Source organism: Tachyglossus aculeatus, chromosome 2 (assembly GCF_015852505.1).
Source record: "Tachyglossus aculeatus isolate mTacAcu1 chromosome 2, mTacAcu1.pri, whole genome shotgun sequence".
NCBI lineage: Eukaryota > Metazoa > Chordata > Mammalia > Monotremata > Tachyglossidae > Tachyglossus > Tachyglossus aculeatus.
In genome coordinates, this window is record NC_052067.1 from 7,324,072 (window position 1) to 7,344,085 (window position 20,014).

At 41.6% G+C, this 20,014-nt stretch overlaps 1 protein-coding gene across 2 annotated transcripts in view; it reads right to left on the bottom strand.

Moving 5' to 3' along the window:
* DGKB (diacylglycerol kinase beta) overlaps positions 1-20,014 on the bottom strand; it is a 690,045-nt gene that overhangs the window by 465,672 nt on the left and 204,359 nt on the right. For both annotated transcript variants that reach the window (XM_038767652.1, XM_038767643.1), the window contains one exon: positions 4,002-4,118. In XM_038767652.1, coding sequence (XP_038623580.1) covers positions 4,002-4,118 — 117 coding nt within the window. The remainder of the gene's footprint in view (positions 1-4,001; positions 4,119-20,014) is intronic.

The window sequence follows — 20,014 nt, forward strand, 5'->3', positions numbered from 1 at the left end:
GTGAACCATCGGGGTGAAAGAAGTTTGATACTATTCCCTACAAAGAATTCATTAGATTTTTCTATTCAACAAAGTCACTTCTAGCTGAGAAATTTCAATATGTCTTAAATCACACTCAGTAGGCACATATGCCAAAATATGTAAGATCTTTCCAAAGTTTCTGTGGTGCGTAGGTTTCTGTGCCAGTAATGTATGAGCCATATGGAGGTGACCTCCTCATGCTGCTTATGTTAACATTTTGTCCAACTTTGTATATTAACAAGAAGCTACCCACAATCAGCACACAACAACAAAAAAGAGAGGGATGGCATGATAATGCAGGGGAATTAGCCTGGAGCTGGAATTATTTTAAATTCAAATATATGTAGGGTCTGTTTGCATATGCTAAGTCTACCCACCCCAATATATTAATATGTATATATACATATATATACATATGTAATATAATATATAATTAATATATATTAACACATATATCAATATATGTATTGATATATTAATAAATCCATTCTTTCAATCACATTTATTAGGTGTTTACTCTGTGCAGAGCACTCTACTAAATGCTTGGGAAAGTACAATACAACAATCAACAGTGACATTCCCTGCCCACCGCAAGCTCACAGTCTGTTGAGGGAGACAGACATTAATACAAATAAATAAAATTGCCGATATTTACGTAAGTGTTGTGGGGCTGGAAGGTGGGGGAAGATCAAAGGGAGCATTTCAGGGCAACTCAGAAAGGAGTGCGAGATGAGGAAAAATGGGGCTTAGTCTGGGAAGGCTTCTTGGAGGGGATGTGCCTTATATTCCCTGCCCACCACAAGCTCACAGTCTGTTGGGGGAGACAGACATTAATACAAATAAATAAAATTGCCGATATTTACGTAAGTGTTGTGGGGCTGGAAGGTGGGGGAAGATCAAAGGGAGCATTTCAGGGCAACTCAGAAAGGAGTGGAAGATGAGGAAAATTGGGGCTTAGTCTGGGAAGGCTTCTTGGAGGAGATGTGCCTTCAATAATGCTTTGAAGGGGGAGAGTAATTATCTGTTGGATTTGAGGAGGGAGGGCATTCTAGGTGACAGACTAGATCAGGGCACACCTCCTTCCCTTCCCCACAGCACCTGTATATATGTATATATGTTTGTACATTTTTTTTTACTCTATTTATTTATTTATTTATTTATTTTATTTGTACATATCTATTCTATTTATTTTATTTTGTTAGTATGTTAGGTTTTGTTCTCTGTCTCCCCCTTTTAGACTGTGAGCCCACTGTTGGGTAGGGACTGTATCTATATGTTGCCAATTTGTACTTCCCAAGCGCTTAGTCCAGTGCTCTGCACACAGTAAGCGCTCAATAAATACGATTGATGATGATGATGATGATAAGGTTGGCACCAGAGGAGTGAAGTGTGCCCTGGTTTGTAGAAGGAGAGAAGAGAAGTGAGGGTAGGAGGGAGCAAGGTGATCGACTGCTTTAAAGTCAATGGTAAGCCCCCAGGGATATTTTAGCAATGGTAGTGACTGGATTAACTTCAGAATAATTCCTGGAAAATCTCAGTGTTAATCGATTGATCAATGATGGTTATTTAGTAACTATTGTGTGCAGGGCACTGCACTAAGCACTTGGGAGAGTTCTATAGAGTAAGTAGATATGATCTCTGCCCTCAAGGAGCTTCTGGTCTAGGGGAGACAGACACAAAAACAAATTACAGAGAAGAGAAGGAACAGAGTATATTGATATATACATAACTGCTGTGGGTGTGGAGGTGGGTGAGTACTTAGTGCTTAGCGGTGAGGACAGGCAGAGGCCCTCTCCTCCTCCCCAACCTCCCCACCCTACCTCCTTCCCCTCCCCACAGCACTTGTATATATTTGTACAGATTTATTACTCCATTTATTTTACTTGCACATATTTACTATTCTATTTATTTTGTTAATGATGTGCATATAGCATTAATTCTATTTGTTCTGACAATTTTGACACCTGTCTACATGTTTTGTTTTCTTGTCTGTCTCCCCCTTCTAGACTGTGAGCCCGTTGTTGGGTAGGGACCGTCTCTATATGTTGCTGACTTGTACTTCCCAAGCTCTTAGTACAGTGCTCTGCACACAGTAAGCGCTCAATAAATACGAATGAATGAATGAATGAATGAATGAATGGATGAGCAGCCAATGGAGATTTTGGAGGAGGGGGTGACATCTCCTGAAGGTTTTTGTGGAAAGATCATCCAGGCAGTGAGTGAAGTCTGGACTGGAGTAGGGAGAGATGGGAGCCCACTGTTGGGTAGGGACCGTCTCTATATGTTGCCAACTTGTACTTCCCAAGCGCTTAGTACAGTGCTCTGCACACAGTAAGCGCTCAATAAATGTGATTGATTGATTGATTGAGGTTGGGAGGTCAGCAAGGAGGCTGATGCAGTAATCTAGGCAGGATAGGATGAGTGACTGTGTTAACAAGGTAGCCGTTTGGATGGAGAAGCAGAGTGGCTCAGTGGAAGGAGCATGGGTTTTGGAGTCAGAGATCATGGGTTCAAATCCTGGCTCCACCAATTGTCAGCTGTGTGACTTTGGGCAAGTCACTCAACTTCCCTGTGCCTCAGTTACCTCATCTGTAAAAAGGGGATGAAGACTGTGAGCCCCTCGTGAGACAACCTGATCACCTTGTAACCTCCCCGGTGCTTAGAACAGTAGTTTGCACATAGTAAGCACTTAATAAATGCCATCATTATTATTATTATGGAGAGAAAAGGGCAGATATGTGTACATATCTATGTGTATATGTATGTATTTCTAGCTAATGGCATTTGTTAAGTACTTACTAAGTGTCAGGCAGGGTACTAAACATGTCGGTAGATACAAGATAATCAGGTTAGACACAGTCCACGTGGGGCTCACAATCTTAATTCCCATTTCACAGAAGAGGTAATTGAGGCACAGAAAAGTTAAAAATCTGTATTTTCTAAATTAAAATAAATAAATAACAATAAAGAAATTGAATTGCAACAAATTCCTGTCCAGTGTGTTGCATGTTTTCGTGAAAATCATGCCTAGGTCCAGAAGAATTATTAATCTACTAGAATGGTGCTCAAATATTCATCAGTATTCATTCTCCATAAGTGACTTTGCCCTGAACAAGGACATGATCGTCACAATGTTACAAAATACCTACTTATTGAGAGGCAGCATTGCCCTGTGAAAAGAACACAGGCCTGGGAATCAGAAGGGGACCTTGGGCAAATCACTTTACTTCTCTGGGCCTCATTTACCTCATCTGCAAAATGGGGGGTTAAAGCTACGAGTCCCCTGTGGGTCATGGACCAGATGATCTTGCATCTGCCCCAGGGCTTAGTACAGTGCCTGGCACAGAGAAAGCGCTGAACAACTACAAAAGCACTTAATATCAAATCACTAAAATTGTCCTACAATTTTATTGGAAAAGTAGAGCATTGTAAGTATGCAATCAATCAGTGGTGTTTATTGAGTGCTTACTATGTGCAAAGCACTGTACTGAACGCTTGTACACATCCTTTTACATAGAAGCAGCGTGGCTCCAGTGGAAAGAGCCTGGGCTTTGGAGTCAGAGGTCATGGGTTCAAATCCCGGCTCTGCCACTTGTCAGCTGTGTGACTTTGGGCAAGTCACTTAACTTCTCTGTGCCTCAGTTACCTCATCTGTAAAATGGAGATTGAGACTGTGAGCACCCAGTGGGACAAGCTGATCATCTTTTAACCTCCCCAGAGCTTAGAACAGTGCTTTGCACATAGTAAGCGCTTAATAAGTGCCATTATTATTATTATTATTATTATTATTCATAGATCCCTGGAAGACCTTGTCTAGCAGCTTCTGATGGGGATAAACGTGCCTGTAAACATGGGTGAGGGCAGGGTGCAACCATGTTCTCCTGCTGGTAAATCTGTCATTTATGCCAGTATGCTGGTGTCTGACAAGATAGATCTAGGCAGAATTAATAAAGACCTTCAAATGCTCAGAGAAGACATACCTGCAGGCCTTGTCCGTCTACAGTCACGGAATTTGCTCTTTGCATTTTATTCCGATCGCCTAGTTTATTCGTCTGCTGCGAACCGCTCTTGTCTCTTTTCACAGTTGATTGTCGTTCCTATCAAAATAAAACAGATGCTATACAAGCAGGTGGAGGCATGGAAATTAAACAGAAAGAGGGTCACACAGGAGAAATTCTAGGCTAAAGATCTAGGCTCAGGTTTTGCTTTGATTGGAGAGTAAATGAGTGCAGTTGATTTCATTCTAGTTCTTTGGTGAATGCGATAATTGTGAAGCTCATCCACCATTATGTTGGCCCCATTCGCCCAGGAACTGTTCCCACCAAAAAAAAAAAGAAAAAAAAGAAAGGAAGTATGACAGAAAATCATAACCACTTATATGTTTTAGGAGTTATATTCTGGGATTCTGCTATAGCGTCAAATTACTGTCCAAAAGAAACACTGTAATTGCAAAGTACTGTAGTTTCAAGGGATGATCCTTTGTGTTCAAGTCGATAAGTTGATATTATTAACTAATTATTAACTAGCCAACTATTTTGTATTTGTCGAATGCTTACTGTGTGCAGAGCACTGTACTAAGCACTTAGGAGAGTACAGCATCACAGTTGGTAGACATATAACCCCGTCAACAATGAGCTTATTCTTTGTCATGAAAATATCATACTTCCACCATTTCTGAAAACATAAATGTCAAACAATTCTTGTCATAAGAGTTGATCATTTCCAGGAGACTGCCTTCTACATAAGGCCATTAAGAACCCTAAAATAAGATTCAGATTTCCCTTCTCAGATGATTGAGCATAAATGCTTTGCCAGTCTCGTTTGTGACATATAATTTTGATAAGTCTTATGCTAAATGGAAAAGAATATTACCTCAGCCAGTCTATTATTCCTTGACTTTCCCCACACCAGTCAGTCTTGGTTAATAGAGGCTAACTAGTAATCGCTGCAAAAAGGATCAACAGCAAATGTTAACACAGTTCGACCATTTTCAAATCGCTGCCAAGAGTTCCAAAATTTCTTCTAACGATAAAGAAACCGGTTCAGTTCAGGTTTCTGAGAAGGCAGTTGGTCGATATCACTGATGGAAAATTACTCCCGCTATATTACCCAGTGCAAGTCTGATTCTTGCTTACTTCCAAGCTGTGTTAAGAAGTAGGAAAAAAAAAAAGGCTTCATAACACTGAGAGAGAGGTGTTTTGAGATGTCAATTTCTCTCAAACCAACCTACTCAAGTGAGTCTGATTCTCATTCCTTTCTCCAACAAACTCTTGTTCACAACCTCCCTCCTCTTTGGAAATCACTCCCCCTCATATCTGGCAGACCTTTGTTCTCCTTATCTCCTTATCTTTTTTTTGCTGTTTTCTTGCTTTTTTTAATGGTATTTGTTGAGTGGTCCCCCCGCCACCCCCTTACCTCCTTCCCCTCCCCACAGCACCTGTATATATGTATATGTGTATATATGTTAGTACATATTTATTGCTCTATTCATTTACTTATTTTACTTGTACATATTTATTCTACTTATTTTATTTTGTTAATATGTTTTGTTTTGTTGTCTGTCTCCCCCTTCTAGACTGTGAGCCCGCTGTTGGGTAGGGCCCGTCTCTATATGTTGCCAACTTGTACTTCCCAAGCACTTAGTACAGTGCTCTGCACACAGTAAGCGCTCAATAAATACGATTGAATGAATGAATGAATGAATGTATTCCACGCACATACTCACCACTGGAGTAGATACAAATTAATTGGTTTGGACACATTCTATGCCCCCCGTGGGGCTCACAGTCTTAATCCCCATTTTACAGGTGAGCTAACTGAGGCACAGAGAAGTTAATAGTATTATTAATATAATATAATAATGGCATTTGTTATGTGCTTATTACGTGCGAAGCACCGTTTTAAGCGTTAGGGTGGATACAAGGTGGTCATGTTGTCCCATATGGGGCTCACAGTCTTCATCTCCATTTTCCAGATAAGGTGACTGAGGCATGGAGAAGTGAAGTGATTTGCCCAAAGTCACACAGCTTACAAGCGGCAGAGATGAAATTAGAACCCATGACCTCTGAATCCCAAACCTGGGATCTTTCCACTGAGCCATGCTGCTTCATAGCAGTGAAGTGACTTGCCCAAGAACACATGGAACAGTGCTTTGCACATAGTAAGCACTTAATAAATGCCATCATCATTATTATTATTATTACATAGCAGACAAGTGGCAGAGTCAAAATCAGAACTAAGGTCCTCTGACCCGAGGACGGGCTCTTTCCATTATGCCACACCGCTTCTCTTCCAAGCCCTTCTGAAATCTCATAATAATGATAATAATAATGGTATTTGTTAAGCACTTACTATGTGGCAAGCACTGTTCTAAGCACTGGGGTAGATACAAAGGAATCAGGTTGTCCCATGTGGGGCTCACAGTCTTGATCCTCATCTGCTAGATGAGGGAACTGAGGCACAGAGAAGTGAAGTGGCTTGCCCAAGGTCACACAGCAGACAGGTGGCAGAGGTGGGATGAAAAGATTAGAACCCACATCCTCTGACTCCCAAGCCCGTGCTCTTTCCACTAAGCCACACTGCTTCTACGAGGTTTTTCCGGATTAATCTTTCCTTTCCTCACACTAATTCCACGTGTGAGGAATCCTTCCCACATTAACTCCTTCCCCGCCTCAAAATCCAGTAGCATTTATATCCTTCCCTTTAAACTCTGTTGCTTCCGCTAACATAATTTATTTGTGCCAGTCTCCCACCCTAGATGATAAGCTCCTTGAAGGAGTGCATAGTTACAGTTCCCTGCACAGAGTAAATACATGCTATTGATTGATTCTGATACTTTTATCCTTCAACTTAATATTTACCTCGAAAAATATTTCAACTCTAGGGGAGCAAAGAAAATGTCGAACAAATTTGTCCTCTGTGGAATATAGTTTCACGGATCGATGAACCACACAATGAAATTTCATTTTAGATCTAAAACAGAACCAGGCTACAATGTCAGAAACAATCTTCAACGATTGCAGAAGCCTCTTTGTTACCCTAACCATCTCCTATCCAGGTGCCAATCAATCATATTTATTGAGCGGTTCCGGTATGTAAAAATAATAATAATAATAATGATGGTATTTGCTAAATGCTTACTATGTGCAAAGCTCTGTTCCAAGTGCTGGGGAGGTTACAAGGTGATCAGGTTGTCTGACGGGGGGCTCACAGTTTTAATCCCCATTTTACAGATGAGGTAACTGAGGCACAAAGAAGTGTGCCTAAAGTCACACAGCTGACAGTTGGCGGAGCCGGGATTTGAACCCATGACCTGTGACTCCAAAGCCCAGGCTCTTTCCACTGAGCCATGCTGCTTCTGTTCTAAGTGTGTGGGAGAGTAAAATATAATAGAGTTGGTAGAGTTGGTTCCCTGCATATGAGGAGGGGAGGCAAACATTAATACCAATGGAAAAAAGCATGTACTGATAGCATTTGTTATTTATTATATCATTTATATATTATTTGCCACCAATTGTGATGGAGAAGAAGTTTCGTCACAAGAGAAACCATCAATAGTAATTACTCAGCAATTATAATGTGCGAAACCCTGTATTAAGTGTTTGGGAGATTACAGAAGAGTTGGTAGACATATCCCCAGACCACAGTGAGCTTACACTAGTAATGAAAATGCTCACCCATATCCTCTTCACTTTTTTTTTCTATGTTACATACATGAAAGTTCTATGATTCCACAAAATAAATGGTGCCGTACTAATTAAGGCAAGTTTGGTTCTGCAAGAAAAATTGTTCTGTAAGATAAATGACATGGGAAATGGTAGCTTTATTCCATACTATTTTTTCTGGTATTTGTTTAGTGTGCCAGGCAGTATACTAAGCACTGGGGTAGATACAAATGATTCAGTTTTGTTTCAGTCCATGTCCCACATGGGGCCCCACAGTCTTAATTCCCATTTTACAGATAAGGTAACTGAGGCACAGAGAAGTTAAGTGTCTCGCCTAAATTCACACAGCAGACATATAGCAGAACAGGAATTGGAACCCATGTACTTCTAACTCTCAGTCCTGTGTTCTCTCCACTAGGCCGTACTACTTCTCATTATACAAGTGTCAAAAAAGAGCTACTTTACTAAGAGAAAGAGAGAGCTAAGGAGAATTAGAGACTTTAAATTAGCAAGGGGCAAAATTGTGGGTATTGATATTCCGGGATTTTCTAATAGCAAGCCCATTCTGTTCAATGCCCACCTACTGTTAAGCACAGAATTCCACCAAGAGCACAACCACACACACACTCAAACCATAGACTGCATTAAATTTCCCAAAGAATGAAAATAATTGAAATGAAAGGGTAAAAAAGACTGGCATTAGGAGTAAATATATATATGTATGAAAAATAAATGAAAAGGGGTCTGATTTTTCAGCGTCTCCTCTGACGATGATTTTTTCTATATCCCGCTGAGTGTCAAAGGTAGAGTATTTGTACATCACAGAAAACTACTTTCACGAAAGGGATGTTTACCACAATGCCTAAACCTGCTGCTATTGATCACTCACGGAGAACAAGCAGAAAGTGATGATTACCTCAAGCACAGTTGTTTTTTTTTTTTTTTTTTAACCCAGCATGAGAGACAGACAGCATCAAAAACACCTCTATTGGCACAAAGAAGAGTGCTTTCTGCCAACAACTTTCATTTCTCCGCTCCTCTATCTTGCTGTCGGCAGAGCTCTGCCACTTACGTAACTGGGCACTAAACTCTTGGATCGACAGGAGTCAGGCCCCAAGAATTTCCAGATCTTAGGTGTTTTCACCTCAAGTAGTGTATTTTTTTTTACAGAATGTAAGATCTCCACTGGGGCCTGAGGGTCAACGCACTTAGACGTGCTGACAAACTTCATAAGCTGTGATGATCTCAACATATAGGCCAACAGCAGTACTTCTGAGCTTTTAACTTCAGAGCTCTCACAACTAACTGTGTCTTTAAATATACCTTCATAAACCCTGACCCCTGAAAACACCAGATGCTAGAGCTATCCTTTTGTTTTGCTACAATCACGGGGGAGCGGACAAACTTGTGGAGAAGTCCTTGCCCTTTCTCTAGTGGTAAATGGTGAGGAAACCGATGGTGAAATATTCACTTTGCATTCCAACCTCTTGCTATTTCTAGTCTGTGGCTCGGAGAAGCAGAGTGATCTAGTGAAGCAGCGTGGCTCTTTGGAAAGGGCCTGGGCTTTGGAGTCAGAGGTCATGGGTTCAAATCCCGGCTCCAATTTTCAGCTGTGTGACTTTGGGCAAGTCCCTTCACTTCTCTGTGCCTCAGGTACCTCATCTGTAAAATGGGGATTAAGACTGTGTCCCCGTGGGACAACCTGATCACCTTGTAACCTCCCCAGTGCTTAGAACAGTGCTTTACACATAGGAAGCACTTAAAAAATGCTATCACTAATTAATTAGTGGAAAGAGCATGGGTTTAGGAGTCATTGGCCCTGGGTTGTAAACCCAGCTCTGCCATGTACCTGCTGTGTGGCATCCGGCAAGTCACTTTGCTTCTATATGCCTTGGTTATTTCGTCTGTAGAGTGGGGATTCAGTATCTGTTCTCCCTCCTGCTGAGACTGTGAACCCCATGTGGGACCTGATTATCTTGTATAATAATAATTTATTAAGTGCTTACTATGTGCCAGGCACTCTACTGAGCGCTGGGGTGGATACAAGTAAATCAGGTTGGATGCAGTCCCTGTCCCTCATGGGGCTCACCATCTTAATCCCCATTTTCCAGATGAGATAACTGAAGCACAGAGAAGTGAACTGACTTGCCCAAGGCCACATAGTGGACAAATGATGGATCCGGGATTAAAACGCATGACCTTCTGACTCCCAGCCCCATGCTCTATCCACTAAGCCATAATATTTCTACCCCGATACTTAGTACAGTGTTAGGCACATAGTAAGCACTTAACAAATACCACAATTATTATTTCCTCTCACCTCTGTATAATGTATAGAAAAGCATATCATGTGTAGAAAAGTACCCTCTAGATTACAAGTGCCTCGTGGACAGGGCAAGTGTCTACCAACTCTGTTGCTTTCTATTCTCCCTAGCACTTAGTTCAGTGTTGTACACACAGGTATCGCTCAATAAATACCAATGATTGACCGATTGGAAATACACAGCATGATCCAAACCTGCAAATTAACACTGTAGACATAGTTCTATTCAGTAGTGAGTTCCAAAACAGTGACTTGACCTTGGCAGGGAATGGATCTGTATCAATTATTCCCTTTTCTCCCAAGGGGCAAGGGGTTCTGATCTTAAGACTTCAGTTTCTAATGTAGATGGGTTCAAAAGGCGATAGGCATGAACGAGTTTCCCGAATTAGCAATGCCAAATCTGCCGTCATGGTTACCAACATACAAGCCATAAATGACAATGGTATCATGCCAGGACATGCCCTACCCTGTAGAGACAGGAAGTAACTCTTGACGAGCTGTCATGAGACACAGCAATATGAAGACCCACAAAACTGAGATTCGGCGACAGTGGAAGAGTCACCTCAGAGGAATGCCTCTGTTGTCCTGAATAATGATAATGATAATAACAGTAATGATTGTGGCATTTATTAAGCGCTTACAATGTGCCAGGCAGTGTACTAAGCTCTGGGGAAGATATTAGGTAACCATGTTGGTTGTAATCCCTGTCCCACATGGGGTTCACAATCATAATCCCCATTTTATAGAGGAGGTAACTGAGGCCCAGAGAAGTAAAGTGAATTGCCCAAGGTCACACAGCAGACAAGTGGCAGAGCTAGGATTAGAACCCAGGTCCTTCTGATTCCCAGGCCTGTGCTCTATCCAGTAGGCCATGCTGCTTCTCTGCCTTTGCGGCCTTTTTGCTGACCTTCCAGCATCCATCTCTCCCCGTGCCAGACCACGCTTCGCTCTGCTGCCTGGATCAATGTTTCCTAAAAAATGTTCTGTCTGTAGCTCCCTCTTCTCGTGAGCTTTCAATCCTTGCCCTTCCTCAGCTGCATCACAGACAAACTCCTTTCCACTGGCTATAAGGCACACAACCAACTCTCCCCTCCTAACTGACCATATTCATCTCCTAATACAAACCACCCTGCACATCTCGCTCCTCTAAAACCAACCCACTCACTGTACCTTGATCTCCTCTGTTCCGCGGCCTATCCTTTGCCCAGATCCCGCCTCTAGTCAGGAACTCCTTCCCCATTCCTATCGGACAGACCACCACTCTCCTTACCTTCAAAGCTCTCCTAAAATCACATCTCCTTCTAAACGCCTTCATTGACAAAGCCCTGATTTTCCCTCCTTGCCCTCTTTTCTGTGTTGCGAGAAGCAGCATGGCCAAGTCAGAAAAGCAGTGTGGTGTAGTGGACAGAGCAAGAGCTGGGGCATCAGAAGATCATTGGTTCTAATCCCGTCTCTGCTATTTGTCTGCTGTATGACCTTGGGCAAGTCACTTCAATTCTTTATGCCTCAGCCACCTCATCTGTAAAATGGAGTTTTTTATGGCATTTATTAAGCGCTTACTATGTGCAAAGCACTGTTCTAAGCGCTGGGGAGGTTACAAGGTGATGAGATTGTCCCCCTGGGGGCTCACAGGAATAATCCCCATTTTACAGATGAGGTAACTGAGGCACAGAGAAGTTAAGTGACTTGCCCAAAGTCACACAACTGATAATTGGCAGAGCCAGGATTTGAACCCATGACCTCTGACTCCAAAGTCGGTGCTCTTTTCCACTGAGCCATGCTGTTTCTCTGGGGATTGAGACCGTGAGCCCCATGTGGGACAGAGACTGTGTCCAACCAGATTTCCTTGTATCTACCCCAGTGCTTAGTACAGTGCCTGGCACTTAGTAAGCACTTAAATATCACAATTATTATCATTATTATTATTATTGGAAAGAGTATGGGCCTGGGGGTCAGAAATCATGGGTTTTAATCCTGACCATGCTACATGTCTGCTGTGTGACCTTGGGCAAGTCACTTAACTTCTCTGTGCCTCAATTACCTCATCTGTAAAATGGGGATCAAGACTATGAGCACCACGACAGATCAGAGAAGCAGCGTGGCTTAGTGGAAAGAGCCCGGGCTTTGGAGTCAGATGTCATGGGTTCAAATCCCGACTCTGCCACTTGTCAGCTGTGTGACTTTGGGCCAGTCACTTAACTTCTCTGGGCCTCATCTGTAAAATGGGGATTAAGACTGTAAGCCCCCCATAGGACAACCTGATCACCTTGTAACCTCCCCAGTGCTTAGAACAGTGCTTTGCACAAGGTAAGCGCTTAATAAATGCCATCATTATTATTATTCTTATAAGGACTGTGTCCCAGCTGATTACCTCGCATCTGCCCCAGTGCTTAGAACAGTTCCTGGCATATAGTAAGCACTTTACAAATACCACGATTTTTATCATTTGTACTGTGCACTTGATATTCACCCCACCCCCAGCACTTATATACATATCCTGCATCTTAACATATTTCTGCCCTTCTAGACTTTCAACTCCTTTTAGGCTGGATTCAGGTCAAACAACTCTATTAAACTGTACCGTCCAGAGCGCTTCTTACAGTGCTCTAGACACAATAAGCACACAATGCATACCACTGATCGTTTGCATTCACCCACTGAAATGACCAAAGAAATACGGTCAAGAATTATGTTCTTGCTGCTTCCTGAGGAAAAGTGGACTTTTTATTTGACATGATTCTGGGCCAGGCAAATCAAAAAAAAAAAAAAAAAAAAAAGAAGTATGTGGTCAGTCTCCTGATAACAATGCTGAGTTCTGAACTCTGGTAATGACACCAACTGACTCCATGAATTCTGACATAATCTATGCCTACCTGATTAACAGATTGTCATGTCTGGATCTTATAGCCTCATCCCTCATTGCTTAGAGGCAGGCACCCATCAGACACCATCTCCAGTGTGGCCACTCCAATTGGTCACCATCCTTGGCCAAGCGGGGATTATCTCTGAGGGGGAGTCAGATTCAATCCTGAATTGACAGAGGTGTGTCTTTGAGGAATTGGGCCAGTTCCCTCTGGATCCATGAGGTGAATGGAGAGACAGAGTCATCAGTATCTCCCAATAACAACTGTCAATCAGGCCTGAGTATCAGAAGACACCCAGGAGTATCCAATTTCCCGGCATGTCTCACCACCTCCAAATACATAAGATAAAACTCATCTGCTTGACTGTGCTCCCCAGGAAGAATACACTTGAAAGGGCTAATTGGATTCTGCTAACTACAACTCTTAAACATTTTTGGCATTGAAACAGTTTACCATTTAGGTTTCCCTTGTTTTATTCAGTGTGAAATAAACAGCAATAAAAGATGTTCAGGAGAAAAGAAATTTAAGTTAGGTTGGTTTGAGAGAGTCTCCAACTGATTGTACTGTGTTTCATTCATCAGTGTTTGAGTTACGTGCAATAAAATTAGACTATTAATGCAAATGGAGTCTCAACTTTATGGAATAAATCAAATGCAAAGCAATTATAACTTCTAAATGATACCATATTCTAAATTACTTTGAAATCCATTTTTTTTGGAGAACAAGAGGCTTTCAACTGCAAGGTTTCTGTGAAAAGAAGATTATTTGGGCATTTCCTTATGAGATAATAACTGAATAGGGTTTTGTCACAGAATAAGGTAAAGCAGCTGCCAAATCAATGCTGAAGCAAACCTGACACTTTTATTGAAAATAAATGTCAGGATGAAGCGTAGCCACTTTTATTTTCCAAACAGAAGACATTTATCCCGTGACTATGTTCTAGTCCAGTGACTTTGTGTTTAATATATGGGCTAAATGATCGATGTAGATGTAATTATTTGTTCTGATGGACATGGGGACGTTGAAACAGTTACTCAGTGTATCATTATGGAAAAAATTATGCTTTGATGGCTTGCAGAATTGAATCGTTTTGAGGTTTTAGGAATTTTGTACATGGAAATAAAGGGCCAGTGGTGCAATTTCCTCTGGACGCCATTCATGATCTTTCAGGGGAACTTATGGGTAACTGTATGAGCTTATAACTTGGACTGTCCAGAGGGATAATGAAAGAAAGCTACGGAATAAAACCTACAGGTTACTGGATCAGTCCAAGAAAGATTTGATTGCTGCCCCTCAAGAAACGGGAATTGTGAGACCCTTCCATTTTTACAAGTATGGAAAACTATGGGGCTGTGCACCTCAGGAAATGGAACTCCACAAGAGGGTAGAGTCTGATGTGAAAGAGAAGTTATCATTTAAACTGAAAACAGAAAAAAGAGAGTAAGGTACTTCAGTCATTATTACTCTACATAAGAAACAATGACTTCACAAGAAATGCCTAATCTCTAATTTCCACTCACTTTCTCTCACACACACAAGGCAAACTTAGAACAGTGTCCAGCACTTAGAACAGTGTCCAGCGCTTAGAACAGTGCTCCAGCGCTTAGAACAGTGCTTTGCACATAGTAAGCACTTAATAAATGCCATCATTATTATTATTATTATTATGAAGGTAACTCACCCAGCCCCACAACACTTATGTCCATATCTGTAACTTGTTTATTTATATTAACGAATGCCTCTCCTTCTAGACTGTTAACAGGGAATGTGCCTTTCTATTGTTATTTTGACTCTCCCAAGTGCTTAGTTGAGCACTCTGCACACAGTAAGCACTCAGTAAATATGATTGAATCAATGACTGAGTAGTTTGTCTCTGCAGCTCCAGATAAATGACCTCATTTTGTTATCTAAAGCTTTATCTGTTGGCAAGGCTTAACTTTTCCCAGGTTTGAATACTTTTCCATTGTTTCTTTCTCAACATTTTTCCTCCTTTTCCACTGTCCATAATTCTTAAATCCCCATGCCTATGAAGCTGTGAGTATTTTCAGCTCCGCCTATCTCTGTACTATAATAAACTGGACACATTAACAAAATAATCTGAAGGAACACTGAGTTACAATCTTACTTCAAAAAATGAGATGAGCCACATTCAAAACTTCTGGGTGCTACCATTTGGTGCTTTTGTATAATGAGACAGAAACATGGATTTAGCACCTATTGTGCATCAAACACTGTACTAAGTGCTGGGGTAAATACAAGCAAATCGGGTTGGACAGAGACCCTGTCCCACATGGGGCTCACAGTCTTGATCTCCATTTTACAGATGGGGTAACTGAGGCACAGAAAAGTGAAGTGACTTGCCCAAGGTCACACAGCAGATGGGTAGCAAAGCTGGGATTTGAACCCAGGTTATTCTGATTCCAACCAAGGCCCATGCTCACTCCACAGGCCACGCTTCATCTCCTGGGCTTCAAGGGACTCCTGTTTTGCCCAGTCTATCCAATCCCAGAGAGGGGAGAGAGGTACGCTAGTTCACTGAATGAATTCCCACTCTAAACCCTACCTGATGCTTTCAGATAAAGGATGCCAGACTCTCATCTGTAACTACCGGAAATCCAGTATTCTTCCAGAAATATCACACATTCACCTACTTTTGTGTTTTTCCCTTTGATTCATTCATTCAATTGCATTTATTGAGCAATGACTGTGTGCAGAGCATGGTACTAAGTGCCTGGGAAAGTACAATAGGGTAATAAAGAGTGACAATTCCTGCCCACAACGAGCTCACAGCCTAGATTGAATATCCAGGAAGAAGGCAGTAAAACAGAAAACCAAAATGAAGATTTTTATTTATCCAAGAGTAAAGTTTCCCTCACTCTCAATCTTCCATTTATATAGTGGTCTACTCATAAATCACATTTATTTTTGAAGTTTTGAGCATGGAAGCAAAATAGGGTGCAGGGATTTGAGGGGGATGAAGTAGGAGACTTCAAAGAACCTATCTGAATCTTTTCAACCCTGAGTGGAAGTTCCCGTGTCTTGACAGAGACTTGGGTTGAGTTGGGGGAGATTTCTTGGGGAGATTTCCCCCTTTTGCTCCCACTGTCCTAAGCACTGGGGTAGAGACAAGACAACCAGGTCAGCTGTTGTCACTGTCCCCCAAGTTTACAGAAGAGGGAGAACAGGTATTAAATACCCATAAAAAACATTCCTCCAAAGATATGACCTCGATTCGATTTAATGATGGTATTTCTTAAACTCTTACAACGTAACCAAGCACTGTCCTAAGAGCTGGCATACAGACAAGATAGCCAGATAATAATAATAATAATAATAATAATAATAATAATAATTGTGAAGCTCTGAATCTGAGTTAAGCGCTGTTCTAAGTGCTGGGGTAGATACAGATAATCAGATTGGGCGGAATCCCTGTCCCACATGAGGTTCACATTCTTAATCTACATTTTACACATGAGGTCAGTGAGGCACAGAGAAGTAGAATGACTTTCCCAATGTCACACAGCAGACCTATGGCGGGATTAGAACCCACTTCTTCTGACTCCCAGCCTGTGCTCCAGATCACAGTTCCTGATAAACACTGTCTAAAGGAAAAGCAGAACAAATATTTTATGCCCATTTTACAGTTGAAGAAACTGATGCATTGAGAGGTTGAATATCTTGCCCAAGGTCACCCAACAGGAAATCTGCTTCGTCTCACAAAGTCCTGCACTCATCTCCCTAAGACAAGTTGCCTTTCTCTGTATTGGTTCATGATTTCTTCACTTTCACAGAGTTGAAGAATGAGGGAAAGACTGTATTTCATCATTTCCAGTTTTGCAGTTTACCCCAACACTTGTCACAGTATTTTAAAAGTTCCTTACCCAGGCCTCAGTAACATCTGTTAGGGTCAAGAGAAATTGGACGCAGGTGGTAATGCAATGAGAACGGACTATTTGGCTGCAAAACTGTTTTCTGAAACTCTCAAGATGGCAAACACTGGCAACCTGCATTACTTTCAAATAGGAAAATCTAATAAGAGCAGAAGGGCTATTCAGGGTTTTGAAGTCATTTCTTTTTACCTGACGGTTTTACATTTCTAGCCTGGAGTTTATAAAATCAGACCTGATTTGTGACTATTTAGACGCAAGTTTTTTTGTTGTCGCTGTTTTCGTTTTAAGGTGGAGAGCCGCCGATGTCTCAGTAATTAGCATCTAAAACCCGTCCCTGTTGGGGAGGTCCTTAATGCTTAGATACTATTGGAGTTTTTCTGGTATGAATGAAGATTGTACCTCTAGCAACACACATTGCACAACACAGCCTATGGTTACAGACCTGTGTGTTTCTGCCTAAATAACAATTACCAGGAGTGTTCAATGAAAGATAGAGGATCCGTGTTAATACCCCAAAACAATACATCAAGCAGCACATTATCCCCTCTCCCCACTCCTTAGAAAATAACAGCGGTATAATAGAATTTGAATAGAGAACAGAGGTATAATATAATAGAACAAATCTGTACTCATGCTAGGTTAGGATTCAATTGAGTTATTTTTATTTTTTTTTTGTACTGGCTGCCAGTCAACCTTATCATGAACTTTCATTATGTGCATGTAATTAATTGGGTTCAATGAACAATATCAGCACAGAGTTATAGACTCTTTTCCCCGACCATATAATTAGAATATAATTACCCACAGGATATCAGACTGATGCAAAACCTTTCCTCCAAATGTGCCCTCATTAGGAAACAAGTCTCAATGTACATTTATTCAATCAGTGTGAATTAATTAAAATGTTACTGAAATAAAAGAGGGTAGCAATAGAGTGTATCTGACATCTATTAAGAGGCTATCGCTTGAGATCCACATGCCCAGTTTATGTTTAAACCCCATCAGTTCAATTTAGGAACTTTGCCATCCAATATTGGACTCATCCAATAAACAGGCCGCGAATGAAGTGATGTTCTTCTGAAGGCGCTCTTTCACATACTGATATTTTCTCACTTTATCACTTCGGTAAGGGGAAATCTCAGAGATAATTACACTATAAAAACAGTTGACTTTCAGGTTTGGGTTAGGTATGATATCGAGTAGCAGAAAGGATGGGGAAGGAGAAGAAGAGCAGGAAGATTGTTTAATGTCAATCTCAGTTACCAGATCAAGGGGCTCTGAAGAGTCGGAACAGTGTGGCCAAGTGGGAAAAGCATGGGTCTGAAAGTCTGAAGACCAGAGTTCTAATCCCAGTTTTGCCACTTGCTTGCTGTGTGACCTTGGAAAAGTCACTTGACTCCCCTCTGCCTTAGTTTCCTCCACTGTAAAATGGGAAGTAAAAACAAATTCTCCCTTCAACTTAGACTGTGATCCCCAAGTGGGACAGGGACTGTGTCCAACCTGATTAACATGTAACTACCACAGCGCTTAGAACAGGGCTTGACGCACAGTAAGTGCTTAACAAATATCATGATAATAACAGCACTTTGAACAGTGTTTTGTGCATAGTAAGTGCTTAATAAATGCCATAAAATGCCAGATTGCCTCAGTTAACTCAGAGCTCTAACATGCTCTAACTGCTCCATAAAACTTATGTACATATCTCTATTTACCCTCCCTTTGTCCTAGCTGTAATACAGATAGGTAACTGTCTCAGTACATTATAAATCCATTGAAGGCAATGATCAAGTCTACTAATTCTATTTCACTCTCCCAAGTACTTAATACAGTGCTCTGCCCACAGTAAGTGCTCAATGTATAATACTGATTGATTGCATCAGCCTCCTTACTGTAACAGCCTCCTTTCTGATCTCCCATCCTCCTGTCTCTCCCCACTTCAGTCTATACTTCACTCTGCTGCCAGGATTAGTTTTGTAAAGAAACGCTCTGGGCATGTCACTCTCCTCCTCAAAAATCTCCAGTGGTTGCCTGTCAACCTTCGAATCAAGCAAAAACTCCTCACTCTTGGCTCCAAGACTCTCCATCCCCTCGCCCCCTCCTACCTCACCTCCCTTCTCTCCTTCCACAGCCCAGCCCATACACTCCATTCCTCTGCCGCTTACCTCCTCAATGGGCCTCGTTCTCACCTGTCCCGTCGTCGACCCCTGGCCCATGTCCTTCCCCTCCACACATCCGTCAAGCTGGCTCTCTTCCTCCCTTCAAAGCCCTACTGAGAGCTCACCTCCTCCAGGAGGCCTTCCCTGACTGAGCCCCTCATTTTTTTCCCATCCTTCTCCTCCTCCCCTCCCCATCGCTCCTTCCCTCTGTCCTACCCGATTCCCCTCCCTACAGCACCTGTATATATTTGTACATATTTATTACTCTATTTCATTTGTACATATTTACCATATGTATTTTATTGATGATGTGTATATATCTATAATTCCATTTATTCTGATGGTATTGACACCCATTTGTTTGGGGTTTTTTTGTCTGTTTCCCCCCTTCTAGACTGTGAGCCCGTTATAGGGTAGGGACTGTCTCTTAGAAACAGCGTGGCTCAGTGGAAAGAGCACGGGCTTTGGAGTCAGAGGTCATGGGTTCGAATCCCGGATCCACCATGTGTCTGCTGTGTGACCTTGGGCAAGTCACTTAACTTCTCTGAGCCTCAGTTACCTCATCTGTAAAATGGGGATTAAGACTGTGAGCCCCACGTGGGACAACCTGATCACTTTGTATCCCCCCAGCGGTTAGAACAGTGCTTTGCACATGGTAAGCGCTTAACAAATGCCAACATTATTATCATTATTATTATTATTATTATTATTATATGTTGCCGATTTGTACTTCCCAAACCCTTAGTACAGTGCTCTGCACACAGTAAGCACTCAATAAATACAATTGAATGAATGAATGAATGAATGCATGATTGATCTGTGCCTGAATGATATGGATGTTATGGAAAAAATGTGACTGTAGCTCTTTTTTTATGTACTTTCCAGAAATTCTTTCATTTTGAGCTGGGTAGGTGAGACCCAAGTTTCGGTTTAACTTTAACTTGACATGCTGTCGAGTCTCTCCGACCCATAGCGACTCCATGGACATATTTCTCCCAAAACGCCCCATCTCCATCTGCAATCATTCTGGTAATGTAATTTTTCTTGGTAAAAACACAGAAGTGGTTTACCACTGCCTTCTTCCACGCAGTAAACT